This window comes from Corylus avellana, chromosome ca3 (genome assembly GCF_901000735.1).
Source record: "Corylus avellana chromosome ca3, CavTom2PMs-1.0".
In the NCBI taxonomy this organism is placed as follows: domain Eukaryota; kingdom Viridiplantae; phylum Streptophyta; class Magnoliopsida; order Fagales; family Betulaceae; genus Corylus; species Corylus avellana.
The window spans coordinates 3,961,533-3,981,199 of record NC_081543.1 but is presented as its reverse complement, the minus strand read 5'-3'; the positions used below and the strand labels follow the sequence as shown (position 1 = coordinate 3,981,199).

Here is a 19,667-nt window from a genome sequence, read left to right as displayed (position 1 = left end):
GAAGGCTGTCCATGATGCAGAGTATTGAGGTGGTTCCCAGCATCTTAAGCAGAAATAAAGTGAAAGGTTGTACGAGCACCACCGCGCTTGCTGCCTGCATTAGGTGTTTTGTTTCTCACCCTGAGTGGTGTTCTGGTTATACAAAAAGCAATTTTCTAAATAGCATTTCTCATTAGTCAAAGTAGTGGCACTTCTCCCTATCAAATTTTATAACAGTAGAGAAGCGTTTCCAACACATGGTCTAAACAAAATAGTGAATCAGGGAAGTACTATATCAGATTTTTCTGCTGTTAAATGATGGCTGCTTCAGCACCTAATCACATCTGCGTTGGTTCATGATGTTTGCTAAATTGAGAAGGTAGGTAATGAATACTTCACGACAACCTCTTTGATGGCCAGCTATGTCCTTGTAAACATGAAGTGCATTCCTTTCCAAAAATTTACTGCAAATGAGGTGGGCAGAGACACTGTTGATAATGTGGGGTACTGCCAGACGAAAGTACAATGATTTTAAGACATTTGAGCTACTTTGGGACCCTGCTGCATTCTTAAAGCATTAGGTGGTTGAATGATTTCTTTGTCATTCCCAGTTGTGTTCTGATCAAAATATACCAACACCACAATTGGTGACACACACACACACACCACCATCTCTTCTGTTACTTCATGTCCAATGATGCATAATAAACCAGATAGGAAAATTTAAGAAAAACAAGAGCACATATGTCAAAAGCAGAAAGTTCTCCCCAGAGATTGTGTTGTGTTCAAAAATTAGTATTGACACAGGACACTCGTTGGCAATTCTTCAAATGGTTCAGAAGGGCTCATTTACCAACGTCTTTTAGGGTTGCTTTTTGGTTTTGCTTGGTTTTTAGCAGAAAAAGTAAAAACACTAACAAACAATTCAAAACACTCAAAACTATTTTAGTTTTATATTACGTCACAACTAAAAAGCAAAAAGAAATATTTTTTAAGTAAAACCAACCCCAAATGATCATGTAGAAGAATATGTATTAATAAATGATCACATGAACGGTTGTATAAAGGGTGAATTATTCTTCCTACTTCTACCTAAAGGCTAAAACTTTCAACAAATAATTAACGCCACAATTGCATTGGGACAATGATCTTTACGTACTACCTAAAACCCACAATCAATAAGTTGTCTACCAAATTGAAACCACCCAAAGCTACCTAGTAACTACCTCGTAAAAAGTGGAAGAGGTGGCTTAAAGGCAAGTTTGACAGAACAACATAGGTGTTAAGTCAAAATTAGATTTGGATGTTCTGCAAGTATAGTGACACCAACACCATTTAGATTGTTAAAAGCAACAAGACAAAATTTAGACTCCGTGAAATGGAGAGGATCCCGTTTAAAGAAGCCAACTACTAGACCCTATCATATCAATAATTGTTGTATTAATATTAAAATAATTTTATTCTCCGCAACCATTTTATCACACCACACCCCGGCCGACATTGCATAAGTTGAACGGCCACTTAAAAGAACAAAACTTTCTACCTTCCTAACCTATAAATTGGTAGGTATTTTGATTCACCATTCAACATAAACGGATGCATTATCCTTATACCATAACTATCTTCTTGTTAACTTAAAACAACTGATAAAAAGTTTGAAATATAATTTAAACTTCACAAGGCAGCAATCAATGTTTTAAAAATTACAGTAAAAACACATTAGAACAATCTTCATGTTATAGCAGTGTAAACAAATTTAGACTTCTTACATGATCCAAAAGAAATTATTGTTACAGAATACCATAATTACTTCAAAAGTGGATTACAAAATAATATAACCTTTAACCAATAATCCAATCCGTGAAACAATAGTACAATTGAACTCTCCACCCTGCAATTATTTCATTCAACCGAATCTGATCAACACCCCTCCAAATCCCCGCTCTTTCTTCTGCTCTCTCTTTCTCTCTTTTTACACATAAATAAGACCTATAATACATGATATTCATTCCTGAATCTATAAACATTCTCATCATACCTTGACGCCATCATTGTTTACACTATGAGAGTTGGCATCGAGGAGGTTCTCTAGTGATCTGGCCTTTCTGTTTCGACCTCTGCCTGCTTCTTTTAATAACTCAGCCAATCTCCTCTTCTCATCATCTACATCAGGATTTGCTGTCCCAAGCTTTTCCTCCCTCGTTCCAACAACATGTTCCAAAATTTCAATCGCATCATCCAACCTGCGTGTAATATGACAAACAGCACAACTGGTAAACAGAGATAATGTATTGCTCAGCATTCACAGCTAGCAACAATGTTAAGATCCTAATAAATCATTCTTGTTCCAAAACATGCAGTAAATAACTAGAATATATTTCTTTAGACAATTCATTTCTCAATTTCAGCTTTTTCTGGTAAGCAGAATTCACAATTCAAATTTAAAGATTTGCCTCTTGAACACATTAAAAGCTCGTTTTTGGACGACACGTAAAAGGAAAGGAAAACAGAAGTGCATCATAACTCAAGCAACTGAAGCCCTAATACTTTATTGCAATGAATTTTAGTATCGAAAGAAGAGTAAAGCAAATCTTAGCCGATTCATTCATCTTGGTTTTGGTACTACCTAAGATGCCTAGTCAAATAAGGTAACATAAAAAATCCCAATTACAAGTCAGGCACAGTTTACAAAAAAAAAAAAAAAGGAAGGATACATGGAAAAAGGGTGCACCTGCCAACTGCATCATAAGTGCCCGCGAGATTGCTACACACTCCAAGTGTGTCAGGATGATATGGTCCGCACACTTGTTCCAAAACACTCCTGGCTTCTTCAAATAACTCTGCAGCCTCATTTATAGAAAAGCGCTGCACACAAGCAAGGCCCATTTGGTTGAGAGCAATTCCAAAGAAGGCAGATTTCTTCTCTCCACTTGCACGGAGCTTGGAAATGGCATTCTTGAAGGAATTGTAAGAGTCTGAATAATTCCCCAACGTGTAGTACATGACCCCCATCTGGGCTTCTATGCTGGCTATTGTGCTTTGCTGACCAGGGGCATCATCATATATCTTTAATGCCTTCTGTAGCAATTTGAGAGCCTGCTCAAGCTCATCTATTGATTCATAGATAGCAGAAACATCTGTGAGTCCACTGGCAATCTCCTCAGGAGGGACCCCAAGAATGGGCTTTTCATAGATCCGGAGGGCACTTTCACAGTATGATTTTGATTCCTTTACTTTACCCGTCTTGTTATACACGTCAGCCAGACGGACAAAGACTGAGGCAACGGCAGGATGATTCTCTCCTTTGATGGTCTTGAAAACTGTGAGTGCTTTCTGATAAGCGAAAATAGCTTCATCATACCGGGACAAAGATAAGTATGAATCACCAATGCTGCAATCAACAGAAGCGACCTCCACTTCCTGACCATTGGCCACCATGGCCATGCTGGCTAAAACAAGGTGCTCAAGCGCAGCTTCATGATCTTTCTTTGTTTCACATATAAGACCCATAAGCCTCCTATCTGCTGCCTCTTCAAGAGAAACAGGTGAACCATTCTCTCTATGAATGTCAAGTGCCATCCGGCAGAGCCTCTCAGCCTCATCAAATTGCAGTGCTTGAACATGAGCTTCAGCCAAATACCTACAAGTCTCGCCAACTCTTGGATCAGTCTCTCCCAGAACTTGTCTCTGGACTTCAAACCCTGTTGTGTAACACATTATTGAATTCTCAAGCTGGCCAACCATTGCATAAGTATCACCCAGTTGCATGTGACCAGCAAATTTACCAAGGGCATGATCTTGACCTTCCTCAATAGCTGGAATTGCAATTGAACGCTCAAGAATTGGAATTGCCTCACTGTACTGGCCTAAGCTGCAGTATATTGCCGCTGTAACGTGCAAGCACATGACCAGTTCTAAACTGGGCTTCCCATTTGCACATATTTCAAATGATTTTGCTGCTCGAAGTGCTAATTCGAGTGCTTTCTGGGGATTATCCCCTGAAGAGATCAAATCCCTTGCTTGCTTAAGTAAAAAGGGTCCCAGATCTGGATTGGCTAAGTCTGAGTCGGTCAAACCCTGAGATCCATTCTGTAACTTAGACCCTACTGAAGGCAAATTTCTCTGTTTCTTCACATGAGTGACACCCGCATTTTGTTTTTTCAAACTCTTATCATTCCGCTTATCGGTGGGTGGTACCTCGGGAGGACTTTTGACCTTAGGACTAGGTTTTGATGATGCTTCACAGTCCACCTGTGGCCGAGAAGCTTTCTTCAAGCGCCCTGGAGAAACAGACTTTGTACTTGCAGATTGGGACTTGTCCACCTTCCCTGACTTCTTCCCAGTGGATGAATTTCCCTTCTTAGAGGAAGAATCACTATGAGAATCACTCTCTGGTTTATCAACCACTTCTTCTTCCATTATCTCCAACTCCTTCATCTCCCCTCCCACGAGATGGCGTAACTCCGAATCAATCCTAGACTCTCCACCATCAGATGCAAAGCTTCGCCTAGAGGGTGACTGATCAGAACTTTGCATGTCACACACATTTTCATAAAGCTGCTCAATTGAGGGCTCAACCACCCCATTAACAGGGGGATCAATACCTGCACCCCGAGGGCTTTGCGGACTCAAAGTACCCTTCAGAGACTTATTTGCAACTGAATTTTCCTTGAGAGCTCCAAAATTTCCATTCGGTTCATTCACAACCCCTTCTTCAGTGATTTCATCCATAACAATGCCAGGCATCTTTATGTCCCCAAATTGATGAGAACTCCACTATCTAATAAGTTATCTACAGCAAAAGATCCACATACAGAATTCATTCAATCAAACAACAGTCACAGCAGATCGAACCAAGGAAAGCATATACTTTTACAAAACTTTCCACTTGCATACACTCACACTACTATAAATTTCCAATTGCATAGAAACTGCACAAATCAATACTTTAACTTAAACAGATGTTAGAAAAGTGAATTGAACACAAAGCATGAATGTTTCTAAAATCAAAGATTTCAACTCGTGAACAAACTGCCGGCAAAACCCTCTATATTTAGCCCACACATATAACGAACAAAAATCAAGTAAGTCGAACAAAACTTAAGCTTTACTCGTTTGTTCCTCGTCAGATCTTCATAAAACCAGGAGAAACTTACCCAGATATCAACTCATAAGAAATTGAACCATACAAATAAGTGAAATAACAAAACTCCAATAAATCAAATGAAATAATAACACAAGGCCGCACACAACATCACAAAACATTGAAAGAAAAAAATCATTAAAAAAAACAAAGAAACAGAATTGGGTTCAACTATAAGTGAAGATACAAATCAAAGGGAAGCAAAATTGGAAAGCCATACCTTTGAAAAGCACCCAACAAATTTCAGACAAAAAGGGTTGTGTTCTTTGGGTGACACACAAATACAGAGAGATACATAAGCTGAAAAAAAACGTCTCCTTTGGTTGTGGGATATATACAAGCCTGCGGTGGTGAACGAGACAGGAAGGAGTGACTTTGACAAAAGGGTTGGTGCAAAATGGGAACTTTCCGAATAAAATAATTTAAAAATGGATTTAAATTAACAAAACTGTTGAAAATAAAATTGGGTTTTGTGCAGAGATGGAATGTCAGAGAGAAGCGAGAGGTCAGAGGGCGACTTCTCACTTTCTCCGGGCGGGCGGCCTGCAAACTGCCCATTTGCCTTTTCATTTTTCTGTGTCTTTCGCTGTAACTTGCCCACCTGGCGCTGTAAAAATATTAACAAGCTTGTACTTTTCCAGGACACTGTGCTCCCTGAAATTTGTTTTTTTCTTTTTTCTTTTTTCTTTTTTCTCTTTTCTTTAACAAAAATTTGTTTTCTTCATTATTTAGCTTCTTAATAAAAAATTATTTAAAAAATAAAAGGTAGAAATAGTAGAATGGATTGGGATTTGGTGTTGTAAAATAATCTAGATCAGCACTAATTTAAATTAAGTATAGTCCTTAGAATTTTATGCTATTTTAATTTAGTCTATAAGTTTTTAATTTTAACAATTATGTTTTCAAGTTTTTATATGGTTTAAAATAAGTCTCTCTATAAATTTGTGATACATGCTATTGGTCATTTCCGTTGGTCTTCTCCCGTCCGATTCTTACAAATTTATTATTAAATTTGTGGAACCCTGGGAAAAAATAATCATTTCTCATAAACCTACTATTTGATTAATTAACTATATACTATGTCGGACCAATCAATTAATCCGACGCAACTCTCGTTTGACACGTTTTGTATTTACTATGTGTGTCACATGACACAACTACGTTAAATTATAATAGTTATATGATATGTCAAAGGAGAGCCATTTAGCATTAATTTATTGGTCTACCATAATATATTATTGATTAATTAGACATTTATTTATAAGAAATAGCTCAATCGGCTAAAGACCACATCTCATGAAATAGGTGTCATTAGTTCAAATATCCCTCCTCTTGAGTAGAAATGTTATTAGACATTAATTTAACGGAATGACACATTTGAAATTAAAATAAAATCTAAGGATTTAATAGCCAAAATTGAAAATTCAAATATTAAATTGAAATCACATGGAGTTTTAAGGACCAATATTGCTCCCTTTGTCTTTTAAATAACCTAGTATAAATGTTTAAAGTTATTCTTTTTAATTTAGGTTCGAATAAAATAGATGAAAAACAAGTATTAATTTTCGGAAGTGGATAATTTTTATAAATATTTTAAATGATCTATAGGAGGAAGGAAATATTACTTTAAGAGTCATTTTCATTTTTGGTTTCTTTATGGTTTCACACATTTGGTGGGATAGTAGGTTTTATGGGCAAAAAGTCCATGTCGTGAAGTTACTTGCCTCCTATTAATCTTCATTATTAAGTTTTTTCTTTTCTTTTTTATTTTATTTTATTTTTATTTTTTATTTTTTATTTCTTCTGTATGAACACATGAAGGGCCAATCTTATTATAACACATGAGAATAAGAAATTGCTTTTGGGTTAGTAATTAAAAAATATGCCATTTAAAATTTTTGATTTTAGAGCGCGAGATTTGAAAACGTAATTTTTTAAAATGTAGTTAAGCGTTTGATAAAATTACAATTTGACCTTTAAAATTGTGTATTTTTAAAAACTCACATCATTGTCCGTGATTTGAAAATACAATTTTTTTTATTTTTTTTATTTTTTATGTTTTCAAATCATAATTTTTAAAAAATGTACTCTCAAACAATACATTTTAATTTGTTGTGCAATTTAATTTAAAGTCGTACTTTTAATATGCGAAATTGCAATACGAAACGCACTCACGTTTATTAAATTCTAAGATAATTTGGATACAATTTTATTTACATGAAAAAGTTTTATCTCTTACAAGTTCGATGGAAAGTGCTAATCGTATTTGTGCTTTCACTCTAAATTAATTAATCAAGTTACAATTGAAATAATGCCGAACTTAACACTCATAAATGTCTTTATAATCTATTTATTTTACGTAAAAAATTGAGTATTATACTTTTTTTATTTTTTTATGAATGCTTTTATAATTAATAAATTATTCATTTTCTTAACGTGAAAATGTGTGATGCACCTGTGAAGTGTGAACTTCTTCTTTTTTTTTTTCTTTTTTTTTTATGTCCACATAAGAAAAGAGGAAGAGGAGATTCGAATTAGTGACCTCCGCTTCATTAAGCATGGTTCACAGCCGATTGAGTTATCATTTGAAGACGTAAAGTATAAACTTCTGTTGTAGGTGTCTGATAAAATTGCCTCTTATTTTTTAAAGAAAAAAAAAAGTATTTATGGTATTTAAATAAAATCAGGAATGGTGCATTTAATAGACACTACAAAAGCACATGAAGCAATAAGTTAATTTCATGCCCTTTATCCATCTGTACATCAAATCTAATTAATGCAAATTCCGTGGCCTTTACATTGCTTCATTTCTATTTCATAAAAAAAAAAACCTTTGGTTCACAGAATTGTCCAACTAGGATGGATGGCCCACAAAGTCCTGAAAATGAAAGGTGGACCCAAAAACATACAAAAGGGCAAGAAAAAATGACAGTTAGAGAAGTTATTATGTATTAATTCCCAGTCTTAACTGCACATTCAACTACCAACAAACTGTTTTCCCTTTTCCCCTCTCCCACACTGAAAAATAAAAAATAAAACATAAATCAATAAACTGTTAACTAAATTGTGTTAACTGATAATCATGGTGTTGTGGGGAATTTTAGATCCCAAATTCAAACTTAATACAAATATATCTTATTTTTCAAATTAGCAATTTTTTTTTTTTTTTACGTATCGGCACAAGGGGAGGAAAATGAGAAATGAAGATTCAAACTAGTGATTTCCGCATCATGAAGCAAGCGTGGTCTTTACCCGATTGAGCTACACATTGGGAACCAAATTAGAATTAAAATTAACAAATTAATTAGTAAGGTCTACTTAAATCAATTTGGGATATTTTTCCCATCTTGTCCAGAAAAAAAAAAAAAAAATTGTTAATTTTGACACTAGTTCAAATGAGGAATACATCATTTTTTTTTTTTACATGTCCGCACAAGAGGGGAAGGGGAATTCGAACTAGTGACCTCTGCTTCATTAGGCATGGTCCCAGCCGATTGAGCTACCTCTTAGAGACAAATGAGAAATACATCTTACATTAATCTTAAACTAGAGCATTGATTGTGAAAAAAAAAAAAAAAAAACATATATTTTTGTAATAAACATTACACACGACCATATAATTTAGGGTAAACAACTAAAATTAACCCAACAAAAAAAATCAAATTGTGAAGAACATCATGTAACTCGTGCATCAAATTAGGCAATGAAAGGTGTACTATTTTTTTCAAAGTAAACATGCATCTCAGCTATTAATTAAGGCACCCATTTAGGAGACCCATATAATAAAGTAAAGGGCCAATTTGGAAAAGTAAAGATGCCCAACTGTTTTTTCTTTTTTGTATAATTATTGGAGCAAGTGAGTTTCAATGCTCAAGGTTGGATTGATGGGGCATCCAATGATATAGCTTTTAGAAAATTATATGACCCATAATTAAACTAATAAGTACCTTTGGCCCTTGGGCATTGTTTGGGCCTATAATTAATAGAATAGAATAATACCCCCACGTTTACACCACCTTCTAGGCTTCTACAAGAGCCAAAATTTTGCCCATGGGGTTAAGAAATCCAATTATTGGGGCCACTTGTATGAGAATCTTCTCGTTGCTTTTATCTTATCATTTTGGCCATCCTCTGGAGAAGTTTATGACCAGATAATGCAATGGTATAGGAGAGCAGATAATCCCAATACCTTCCATTCTTGAAAGATAAAGTTTTATTCTTAATTAGGTTGAAATAAATTTTTTTAATTCAATTTATTATATTGATATCTATTTTTAAAATATGTGATTCTAAGGTTAGTTTTGAACAAAACTTTATCTTTTCGAAAAGTAAGGAGAAAAAAAAAAGAAAAAGATGAAGTCCCATGAGTTCATTGGAAGTTTGGGAAGTAGATTTTGAAGAAAGATGTAATTTGTTAGAGAAATTACATGCTAGGAGACTTGGGAAAAAAAAATTTCCTCAAAGAACATTCCTCAAGTCGAGTATATTAAACTAGCATATGTCTTTAGAAAATATCTTACAATCCTAAGTGTATTGCATCGCTTGAGTGCAATTTTAATCATGTATATATAAGCTCTTAAGCACCCTTTTATTGTAAACCAATTTTCAATTGTGAGTTATATTTAAGGTTTGTATCATTTGATATTAAAGTCACAATCACATCGAATATGAGATCGGACACAACTCGTCAAATATGAGATCAAATGGGTTGCAACTTTGTGGCCGAACTTCGAACAGGACGATCTATAGGCTATATTAAAATGTCTTGTATTATGTATGTACAGAATACTAAGTCATTGAATACTAATAAGTAAGTACCATCCTTAAACAACTAAAAGCTAGCAAGAAAATGACATAACTTACCCATATTGCACTTTAGAAATTGCTGCTTTTGCATCTATTTAACACCCTTTATTGAGGTAAATTTCCTTGTATGCATAATATGAGTGATAAGCCTCAAAGTCTACATGATTAATCACATGATGTAAAACCACTAAACTTTATTAAGGACAGCAACAAGACCCCATATCACATAATATCTATAAATCTTTCTTTTCTTTTCTTTTCTTTTCTTTTTTTTTTTTTTTTTTTTTGGTGAGTCATAATAGCTATAAATCAATCACATTATTATGACACCCGTGTAATATAAAAATGGGATTCTTTATTGACCACATAATATCTTTGACTCAACCACATGATTATGAAATATCTAATCAGATACAGATAATCCACATGTTGATTATGTATATGCAGATCAACGGTTTTGAACGAAGCTTAAATTACTTGATGAAGCCCAGACATGACACTTCAATTCAGTGGGCTCCAGTAAACATTTAGGATTAGGCCACGTTTCACCCTGGAGGAAAAAGATGACGAAAAATGGAATTTTTTTTTTGGCAGCTGTGGGGCAATGATAGGGTGAGCACGATCTCTACAATCTTCTGCCGGTTGGGATTTCTTGCAATCGTAAAAGGCTCTCAGTGAGGCGGCTTGTCCGAATAGATATTCAAATTGTCCGAACATTTACTTGAACAGATGAGCTTTATTCCGAACAGATACTCAAATTGTCCAAGCATCTACTTGAACAAATGAGCTTTATTGAAAGTCTCTCAAAATTATCTGCTTCGTTGACCGTTAAGACAGACGGAGATTCCTTGCAATTGTAAAAGGCTTTTAATGAAGTCTACTTGTCCGAATAGATACTCAAACCATCCGAACATCTACTTGAATAAATGAGCTTTATTGAAAGCCTCTCAAAATTATCTGCTTCGTTGACCGTTAAGACAGACAGAGATTCCTTGCAATTATAAAAGGCTTTTAATGGAATCTACTTGTCCGAATAGATACTCAAACCATCCGAACATCTACTTGAATAGTTGGACCATATCGAAAGTCTCTCATAATTAAGAATGCGTCAAATGAATGGCACGGGCCTTACTAGCCACTTAGACATGTCCTAATCTTTTAAATGAAAATTATAGAAGATTGATGAAGACAGTTTCCGATGGATAACAAGTTTGAAATTTTCAATGTAATCCTTTTGGGACAAGTGAGAAGGAACCATGGGAGAGACGATAAGTTTCACTATAATATCAAAGGAAGGAACTGCTTTAAGTTCCAAAATATATTACACAAAACAAGAAACAAGAATGGAAAATGTTTTGAAGGGTTTGTAAAATAATAAGTGATCAACATAAAAAGCCTAGACAAATATATGATACACTTTTGCATCATAGGTAGTTAAAGAAGGGGCTCTAAGCTTTAAAAGGAGATCCATGGCGAGCAATACATTTTGGTAAGCATCTCAACAAAGTGTGATCAGAGGAGGGTTTGAAGGATGAGAAAAATTCAGGATCGCGCTCAAGTGATTCGCCGTAACTTTCCAAGATAGAAACGATCTCATCAAAATGTGGTCTTTTGTCTGGATTGCTTGACCAGCATCTGTTGATGAGATGACTCAATGCCACAGGACATGTGGGTGGCAATGGTGGTCTTGCATTCTGCACAATACCAAGCAGATTCAATATGTAAGAAACTACTGATGTTTGCATACTAAAAGGAAACCTTGTCGGAAGATAATGTGTGCAAATAAAATTGTCCTATGCATATCCTTCCCCAAAACTCCAGGAATTGGATATCAAAATGAAACCACAAAGACCCAAGAAAAAACAAATGAACTAAAACATTAATATGGTTATGATTAACTAAACCTTTTAAAAGTCTGAATTCTTTTTACTTCTCTTTTTTTGGAGAGAGTGGGGAAGGGGGCTGCCTATGGTTGCCCCGGAAGATCCTCATAATAAATGAAAGATCTAATATTTTCTAGTGGGGTATGGCATAGATACCACTGGACCACAAGGCCAATGGTCCAAACCAAGGAGCAGTCAAAGATCTGCAAACTGTGTAGCTTTCTAATAGATATTATTTATAATCATGGCACTATTACCATATTTAATGGTTGCCAAACATAGATTTTTCTACTTTCTACAGCATGTTGGAGTCATATCTTGTATTTGCTCCATAGAGACTTGTAATTAAAAAAATAAATCATTTTGTATACTTAGGAATGCCTTACGCTTTCAATGATATTACTTACCATAAAAATAAAAATAAAAATAAAAATGAACTACAAAAGCTAAAGTAGATATATAAGATGTCACGACCTAGGAAAACGCTAGTCACATCTACACTATCATTCCAAAATGACAAGTCAAGTTACAATTAGAACTTCCTAAAATCACTTATATAGCCCAATCTCACCTAGTAATGTATCAATATGAGATTTAACACTTATAAGCACCTTTATAATCTACTCACTTAATGTGGGCGATTCATTTACCTAAAGTGGACTAACTTTCTGGGATGTCACAATTCTTGATGTCCTCGTCATACCTATGTCATACAGTCTCTCAACGCTACATGGTGTTACTATGTTGCTTTGGTACCATTTGTCATGATCCAGGAAAAACACTACCAACATTTGCACTATTACTCTAAAAAAAACTAGTCAAGTTTCAATTAAGGGGTAGAGAAAATACCTCGAGCCAATGTTCGAGTACTAGGCGCTACGGCGCTGAAGTAACCCATGCCATACTCACAGGAAAAGCTCGAACGACCTTCAACAGAAGGGTACCTATACCCGAAACTAACACAGGTAGAAACTCTCTAAAATCACTTAAAAAGCTCAATCTCACCTAGTAAAATTATTTATCATGACCCAAGAAAAGTGCTAGTCTCATCTACTTTATTAATCTAAAAGAATTATTCAAGTTACAATTGAATCTCCCTGAAATCACTAATAAAACCTAGACTCACCTACTAGAAAACCAATGCGGGACTTAACACCGGGCAACACCTTTATAATCCATCCATTGGGCTTAACTTTCTAGGGTATCATAATCTTACCCATTCCAATTCCTATAGTTCCTCAAGACCCATGTCATGCAGTGCCTCAACAACACATGGTGATATTAGATTGCAGTGATACCATTTGTCACGACCTAAACAAAGCTAATCTCATCTACTCTATTACTCCAAAAGAACTAGTAAAGTTATAATTAGAGCTCTTTAAAATCACTTATAAGGTTCAGTCTCACCTATTAAGGAATCAATGTAAGACTTAACACCATGCAATACCTTAATAATCCACTCATTGGGACTTAACTTTATGGGTTGTCATATAAGATGTTATTTTGTGTCTGTTTTGAGTCAAAAGATGATTAGAACATGTTGAAGGTTCTCTAATTGCAAGTTAAGTATCAGAGACACACTAAATTCAATTATCTGTGTCATCTGCTGCTAGATGTGTGTGTGTGTGTGAGTGAGAGAGAGAGAGAGAGAGAGAGAGAGAGCTATATATTGAATTTATAAAAGCAAGTAGATAGGAAATGCCTTCTGACCTTCACAAATTAAAAGGTCAAGGATCATGCTTATTGATGCTTCTAGAACGTGGATAACATTATATCATATTATAATAGTCTTACTAAAATTTGGAGATGGCGTGTCCTGCATGGATAAGAATCCAAAACAGCTAGTCCCACATGAACTGGACAAAACTCAAGGGCAAGCATATGACACCCCACCATGCATGTGAGGAAGATATTGGTTTGTGGATGCGTCTTGGAGACAAAAAAATTACAAAGGATGTAACCCATCATACAGTCTGAGTTTTACAAGTTGTTTAATATACTGTTTGTTTACATAAAACTTCGTGAATATGACCTTTTATATAATATTTGATTTGTACAAAAAAAAAGTGTATAAATCACTGAAAAGAAAACAAGATGAGCAAAAAGCTGCAAGCACATAGCAAGCATACCAGAAATATGCATGTGCTAATTAATGTGTGGTTAAAATGTGGCACCTTCCTAAATAAGAGTCGCAAGTTTATCCAAGTACTATCCAATAATTTGCAGCTTGAAAATATGGTTTCCTTTTGCAGATACCTTGAATAAGCTAGTATATAGTCTAGAAGCAAAGTCTAATAACACAATATACAACTAGAATGAGGAGAATAATTTATGCAATGGAAGTGGAAAAACAAAAAACATATTTCTACCAAATTTTCCAAAATGACACGTTCATAATGATTTCAGAATAAAAGCTATCAAATTTCAATCGTTGCATGTGTGAGATACCTCCACGTTTACTTACCAAAGAAAAAAAGAAAGAAAGAATGAAGATATAGCCTCCACATGTGTTCCATGAAATTTTCAGGACCTAGGTTCTAATCACAGATATAGAAGTTTGGATGGCTTTCATTTATGATATTTAAAAGTGACATAGGATATATTATAGAGCATGCTGATATAAATACGATAATAATTAATGGAATTCATCATGTACATACCTTATGGGAGACTGCATATGCAGCTTGTTCTGGAGTCATGTTGTCAAATGGTGTCAATGCAGTTAAAAGCTCCCACAGAACAATGCCAAAACTGTAAACATCAACTTTCTTTGTGTGCTGTTTTTCTTTTATCATTTCAGGAGCCATCCAACGGTAAGTGCCTGTGAAACCCTTTGTACTACCACACTGAGACTCTAAGCATGAAATACCAAAATCTGCTACCTTCACACACATATCTTCCCCTAGCAGTAGATTTTCTGATTTCAGATCCCTGTGAAGTATTCCCTGAGAATGAAGATATTGCATCCCACGTGCAATGTCAAGGGCTAATTTCAGAACTAGGTTGAGTGGAACAGAATGAGGATCCTGGTGATGGAGGTATTTCCTTAATGATCCCCCAGCCAAATACTCAGTGATGATACAGAACACGGGAGTTTTCTTGCATGCTGCAACAAACTTCATGAAGAAAGTAGAAAAGGTACAAAGTGGTCAGAAAGACAGATCAAATCCTAATAATCTTCAGCTGTTTAAATGTCAAGACTTGTCTCAAACAACAGAAAGGATGCTTGGTATTATAAAGCTACCCATTGCTGCTGACAGCAGGAAGAACAGGGCAAGAGATGCTGCATTGAATGCCATCTGACAACCTTTATTAGATAGTGGAAAACTATACAAGATAAGAGTTTTTAAAGAATTTTAGAGGATTTTGATCTGTTGATAATAATTCACAAAATCATTTAATATTTTTATAAAATTCTCCAAAATATGGGACTTAACAATTTACCCCCCCCTCCATTTTTGAAGGCTCATTTAACTTGCTTATTATAGGAAGCTAGCAAAGGAGAGACGCTATGGAAATGTGGCTGGGCTCAGAAAGAAAGGAGTCGTCTAGATTTCAGGCTTGTAGAAGGAATCAATGAGACATATTGAGACGGGATGGGGCTTGTAGCTCAAAGGATTAGAGCACATAGCTATGAACCACGGTGTCAGGCGTTTTAATCCCTCCTCGCCCACAGCAGACCAAAAAGGGAAATGCCTTTCCCCCTTGGGGTTACTCCACCCCTTCGCATCAAAAGAGCGAATTAAAAAAATGACAAATAGAAAATGAATCACTCTTAAAAAAACGGATTACTAAAACAAACAGAACCCAAAAGTCAATAAGACAGACCCGATCCACTAGTAAAATTTCATTTGATGACGAATTACTTTTAAGAGGCTCAGAAAAAAGAACACTTTTAACAAGGAACCAGCATTCTAATCCCTTGCCTCACTTCAGTATTTATGGACCACTTTCACTGCACAGAGATAGACTCCACATGCACTAACCCCACCTCCAAATCCCTAACCTCAATAAGCCCGTAGTTACTTAATTGAAAACTCTTGACTACTGCTAAAGTTCAACCTTATTTGCCTCCCCCTTCGAGATTGATAGAGACAAAAGCACAAAGGATGCTGCCACTTGCTATTACGAGCTCTTGTGATTTAACTCAACGTATCCAAAATTCAAACGAAAAGGAAATTCTTGACACCATCAGGTAGAAAACTAGGATTTGCAACCCAACAAGTCAAGAAGAACTGCAAGCCCAGTGATGTTCGGTTCAATTTTGGATTTTAAGGAGGGGGTGTTGCAAGGTGGGATTATCAAGTATTATGAATACAAATTACAAATTACAGAGCTAAATTTGTCTGGTTTATAACATAACATTACATTAGTGCAGGACCAGAGAGCATAAAAGAAAAGCAGGCATGCAACAACCCATTCAAGAAACAGAGCTTACAGTGATGATATTCGGATGGCGCAACCGAAATAGCAAAGCAACCTCCGAAATGAACTGCTTTTCAAGCATAACAGCCAAGTTCTCGTCCTCCTCCGGCTGGCTTATCAGCTTAATAGCCACATCCCTCTGCTTATATATCCCTCTATAGATCCTACTATGCCTCCCTGAGGCAAATTTGCTCCCGATGAATAACTGCGACATATCTGCGCTCCATTCCTCCTCTCCCTCCCCCTTGATTGACGCACCCGACGACACCAAGTACTTGGACCACGACACCGCCCGCTTGTACTCTCCGAGCGAGAGCCTCCTCTCCGATTTCCCATTGTTGGAAATCTGCTTAAACCAGTAGAAATTCTTCATGGGTCTGAGCCAAAACTCATCAAAACCGTCAAATCAGCGACCCTTTCAGCGTCTTGAACCCAATGCACCTTCCAAAAAGATGCAAATGTCTTCTAAATACTTGATTTGAAAAATACCCACAACTCCAGAAGCGAAAAAACAAAAAAAAGGGAGCTTGCAAGCTTCAAACAGTTTCTCATTCCACTACATTTCGGAATTTCCAACATCGAAGCACTGACAAACGGGATTCAGGCTCGCACATCCTCTATGAAATCCAGAACTTGAATTTTTTTCGAATATATAAGCACATAAATCAAAATAAAAAACACTCTTTTTTGTAAATCTAACCAAAAAAAAAAAAAAATCCTACCAAAAGACGTAGGACTATTTAATTTTCATTTACTACTACAACAAGCTTGTTTATAAAGGAAAGGATGAGACTTTTTGTTCAGATATGGAGTCTAAAGCGGGCAAAGAGAAACAGAATGGATAGAGAAACCACTACTCTGAATGAAACATAGCAGGAAACCATTTTTTAAAAAAAAGTTTTCTGCTTTTCCAAACGCAAAGCTATGACATGATCATAATTGCATACAGACAGACGCACAGAGAAGTTAAAGCTTGAAGCTAAGGATGAAAACAAGGAAGACAGAGAGAGAGAGAGAGAGAGTGGGTTGGGATGCTTGGAGTTGGTGTTTCTGGTATGCACCGAAAGCATATGCAAAGAAGTGGCGGTTTTCCCTCACAGTCTCTACATTCATAACGTGCGAAGATCCACTTCTGAGGAGACAAACGGGGTCTTCATTGAAATGACTCCTGCCTCTCCTGCCCAACCTGCCCTTTTGTGACTGCTGATTTGACTGCAATATCCCTTCCTACTTTCTGGTATTATTATTTATTATTATAAAAATTTGATTTTGGTAAAACATGAAACATTCGGCCAATTGTTGTGGTTAGGCTAGATTTACATTAATCAATAATTTAGATAATTATTGTGAGAGAATTCATGTCATACTTAAATGTCTGAATAAGTAATTAAACAGTCCAAAATAAATTAGGTTTACGTTCTGTTAAAAAAAATTTTAAAAAAAGTATAGCACATGTATTATAGTTTTTTCAACGGTTTAAATTTTTTATAATGAAATTAAATATAAACCATTAACCAGTCAAATTCGCTCAAAATTTATTTAGATAGCTGAATCCTACCTAAGATTCCTCACATTAGCATAATTGTTGTAGATTCCCATTCGATTTTCAAATGAGTGATTCAAAGAATTACAAGGGCAAGGCGGTGAGCAAAGTGCTTGTTAATGGTCAAGTCATAACATTTTTTTTCCCTAAACAATATAAGGAAAATGTTACACGGGAACAAAAAATAAAGAGGAGGTGTAATCCCAAACAACAAACTCAAACGAAACAAACAATGTTGAAAATAAGAACAATAAAAAGGAAATAGATGACTATAAAAATGACTCAATTCTTTGTAAGGGCTGCAGAATGCGGTAATTAGGGCACAAGAAGGGGCACAAACCTCAAAATGTCTTAACACTTCCCAAAATTAGGTACAACAACCACCAGAAGGAAACTGTTGAATGAGAGACATTATCATTATCCGATCAAGAGTTGTTGAAGATGAGGAATTAACTCTTATTGTGGAAGTCTCCATAACAAGATTAAGCCACAATGGTTGAGGGAGACAAGAACTAACAAGACAAAAACAATAAAAACATACTAACAATACAAAGTACATAAACACCAAAAAACGACAGCATCGACCAAGAAAGGCGGCAGTGAGTGGAGAATGGGAATTGCGCATAGGTGCGTGAGGGCCATGCGCTCTCACATAAGGGCAAACAGAGGTGAGAAGGTAGGCAACGTGGAGCAAAAAGGGCCGAAGAAAAAGGTGGTGATATGAGTCGATAATCGGGACTAACCAAGGGTGACATATCATGCTTGGAGAAAAAACTATTATTGTGGTTTAATGCGTGCTTGATAATGATTTTAAAAGTCTCTAAGAAGTAGTTTAATCGGTTGATAATTACGCCTCATGAAGCAGATATCATTAGTTTAAATTTTTTTTTTCCTCATTTCATTGCCCTTCGCCGATGTTACTAGTTTGAAGTTAAAGATCTCATCTCTCTAGAAGAATAAACAATTATGGTAATTTCTGAAAAAAAAAAAAAAAAAATGAAAACATGGAAATGTGAGAAATTTGGAGAGAAAGGAGAAAAAGAAGAGGGGTAGTTAGGTCCAAGAGGAAGGGGGGATGGGAGGGGTGTTTGGTAAGGGTGGTGTGAAGAGGAAGGACAGGGTAGGGCCCATGGGCAGAGGGTAGAGGGGGTGGGGGGTATCCGCGTGTGTCGGACAGGCCGTATGGTCCTCTTCCGTATACGGTCACTCCTCTGATTCCCTTCTCTCTCTTTCTTCTCTTTTACTACTCTCGATGACCTTTATTCATTTCATTTCCCTATACCTTTTCTGCCTTTATCTCATCATCAAAACCCCTTCCACATGGACATGCACATCTAGCCTTCCTCCTTTCTCTCCAGTTTAGGAAGGAGGAGGATTTAGTTTAGGTCAGGTTCCTTTTCCTGCAGTTTGTCACCTCTCAAGTCCTTATTCTTTTAGCTTGGAGGAGGGGGGAATCCCCCCCTCTTTACCCTCCTGCTTGGTGCCTCATACAACAGTGACCGTCGTGACTCTGCTTTTCTATTTTTGCTGTGCTGCCGATCTCCACCGCATTTCTCCATCTTTTTTTTTTTTCTTTTTTTTTTCTTTTTTCGTGCTGTCAGCAGCCTCTACTCCTTGCTTCGATGTTTGTTGTTGTGTTGTGATTTTTTTGTTATTTTGTTTTTTTCCTCGTATTTTCTTGCTTGTTTTATTGTCCTTGCATTTGAGCTTAGGACGTGAATAATTTTTTGGCTTTTCGGGTCGAAAATGACTAGTTTTGGCGTGGTGCTTTTGCTCATGTTTAGAGAATGGCTTACTTATGTTCCTGATTGAATCTGCATCAGGTAGATCTATTCTATAAGCTGAAGATTGGGTATGGGTTAGTAGATGTAGACATCATAGGATTTCA

At 36.0% G+C, this 19,667-nt stretch overlaps 2 protein-coding genes across 2 annotated transcripts; both read right to left on the bottom strand.

Annotated features, from left to right (window-relative positions):
- Nucleotides 1-1,749: 1,749 nt before the first annotated feature.
- Nucleotides 1,750-5,676, bottom strand: LOC132174994 (protein KINESIN LIGHT CHAIN-RELATED 3). Its single transcript, XM_059586781.1, has 3 exons — nt 5,343-5,676; nt 2,711-4,771; nt 1,750-2,222 (listed from the first exon to the last, which is right to left on the bottom strand). Exons 2-3 carry the CDS (start codon nt 4,723-4,725, stop codon nt 2,012-2,014), a joined length of 2,226 nt encoding a protein of 741 aa, XP_059442764.1. The 5' UTR covers nt 4,726-4,771; nt 5,343-5,676; the 3' UTR covers nt 1,750-2,011.
- A 5,538-nt stretch (nt 5,677-11,214) lies between these two features.
- Nucleotides 11,215-17,384, bottom strand: LOC132175245 (serine/threonine/tyrosine-protein kinase HT1-like). Its single transcript, XM_059587119.1, has 3 exons — nt 16,250-17,384; nt 14,472-14,927; nt 11,215-11,622 (listed from the first exon to the last, which is right to left on the bottom strand). The coding sequence occupies exons 1-3, from the start codon at nt 16,607-16,609 to the stop codon at nt 11,377-11,379; spliced, it is 1,062 nt and encodes a 353-aa protein (XP_059443102.1). The 5' UTR covers nt 16,610-17,384; the 3' UTR covers nt 11,215-11,376.
- Between the last annotated feature and the right edge of the window lie 2,283 nt (nt 17,385-19,667).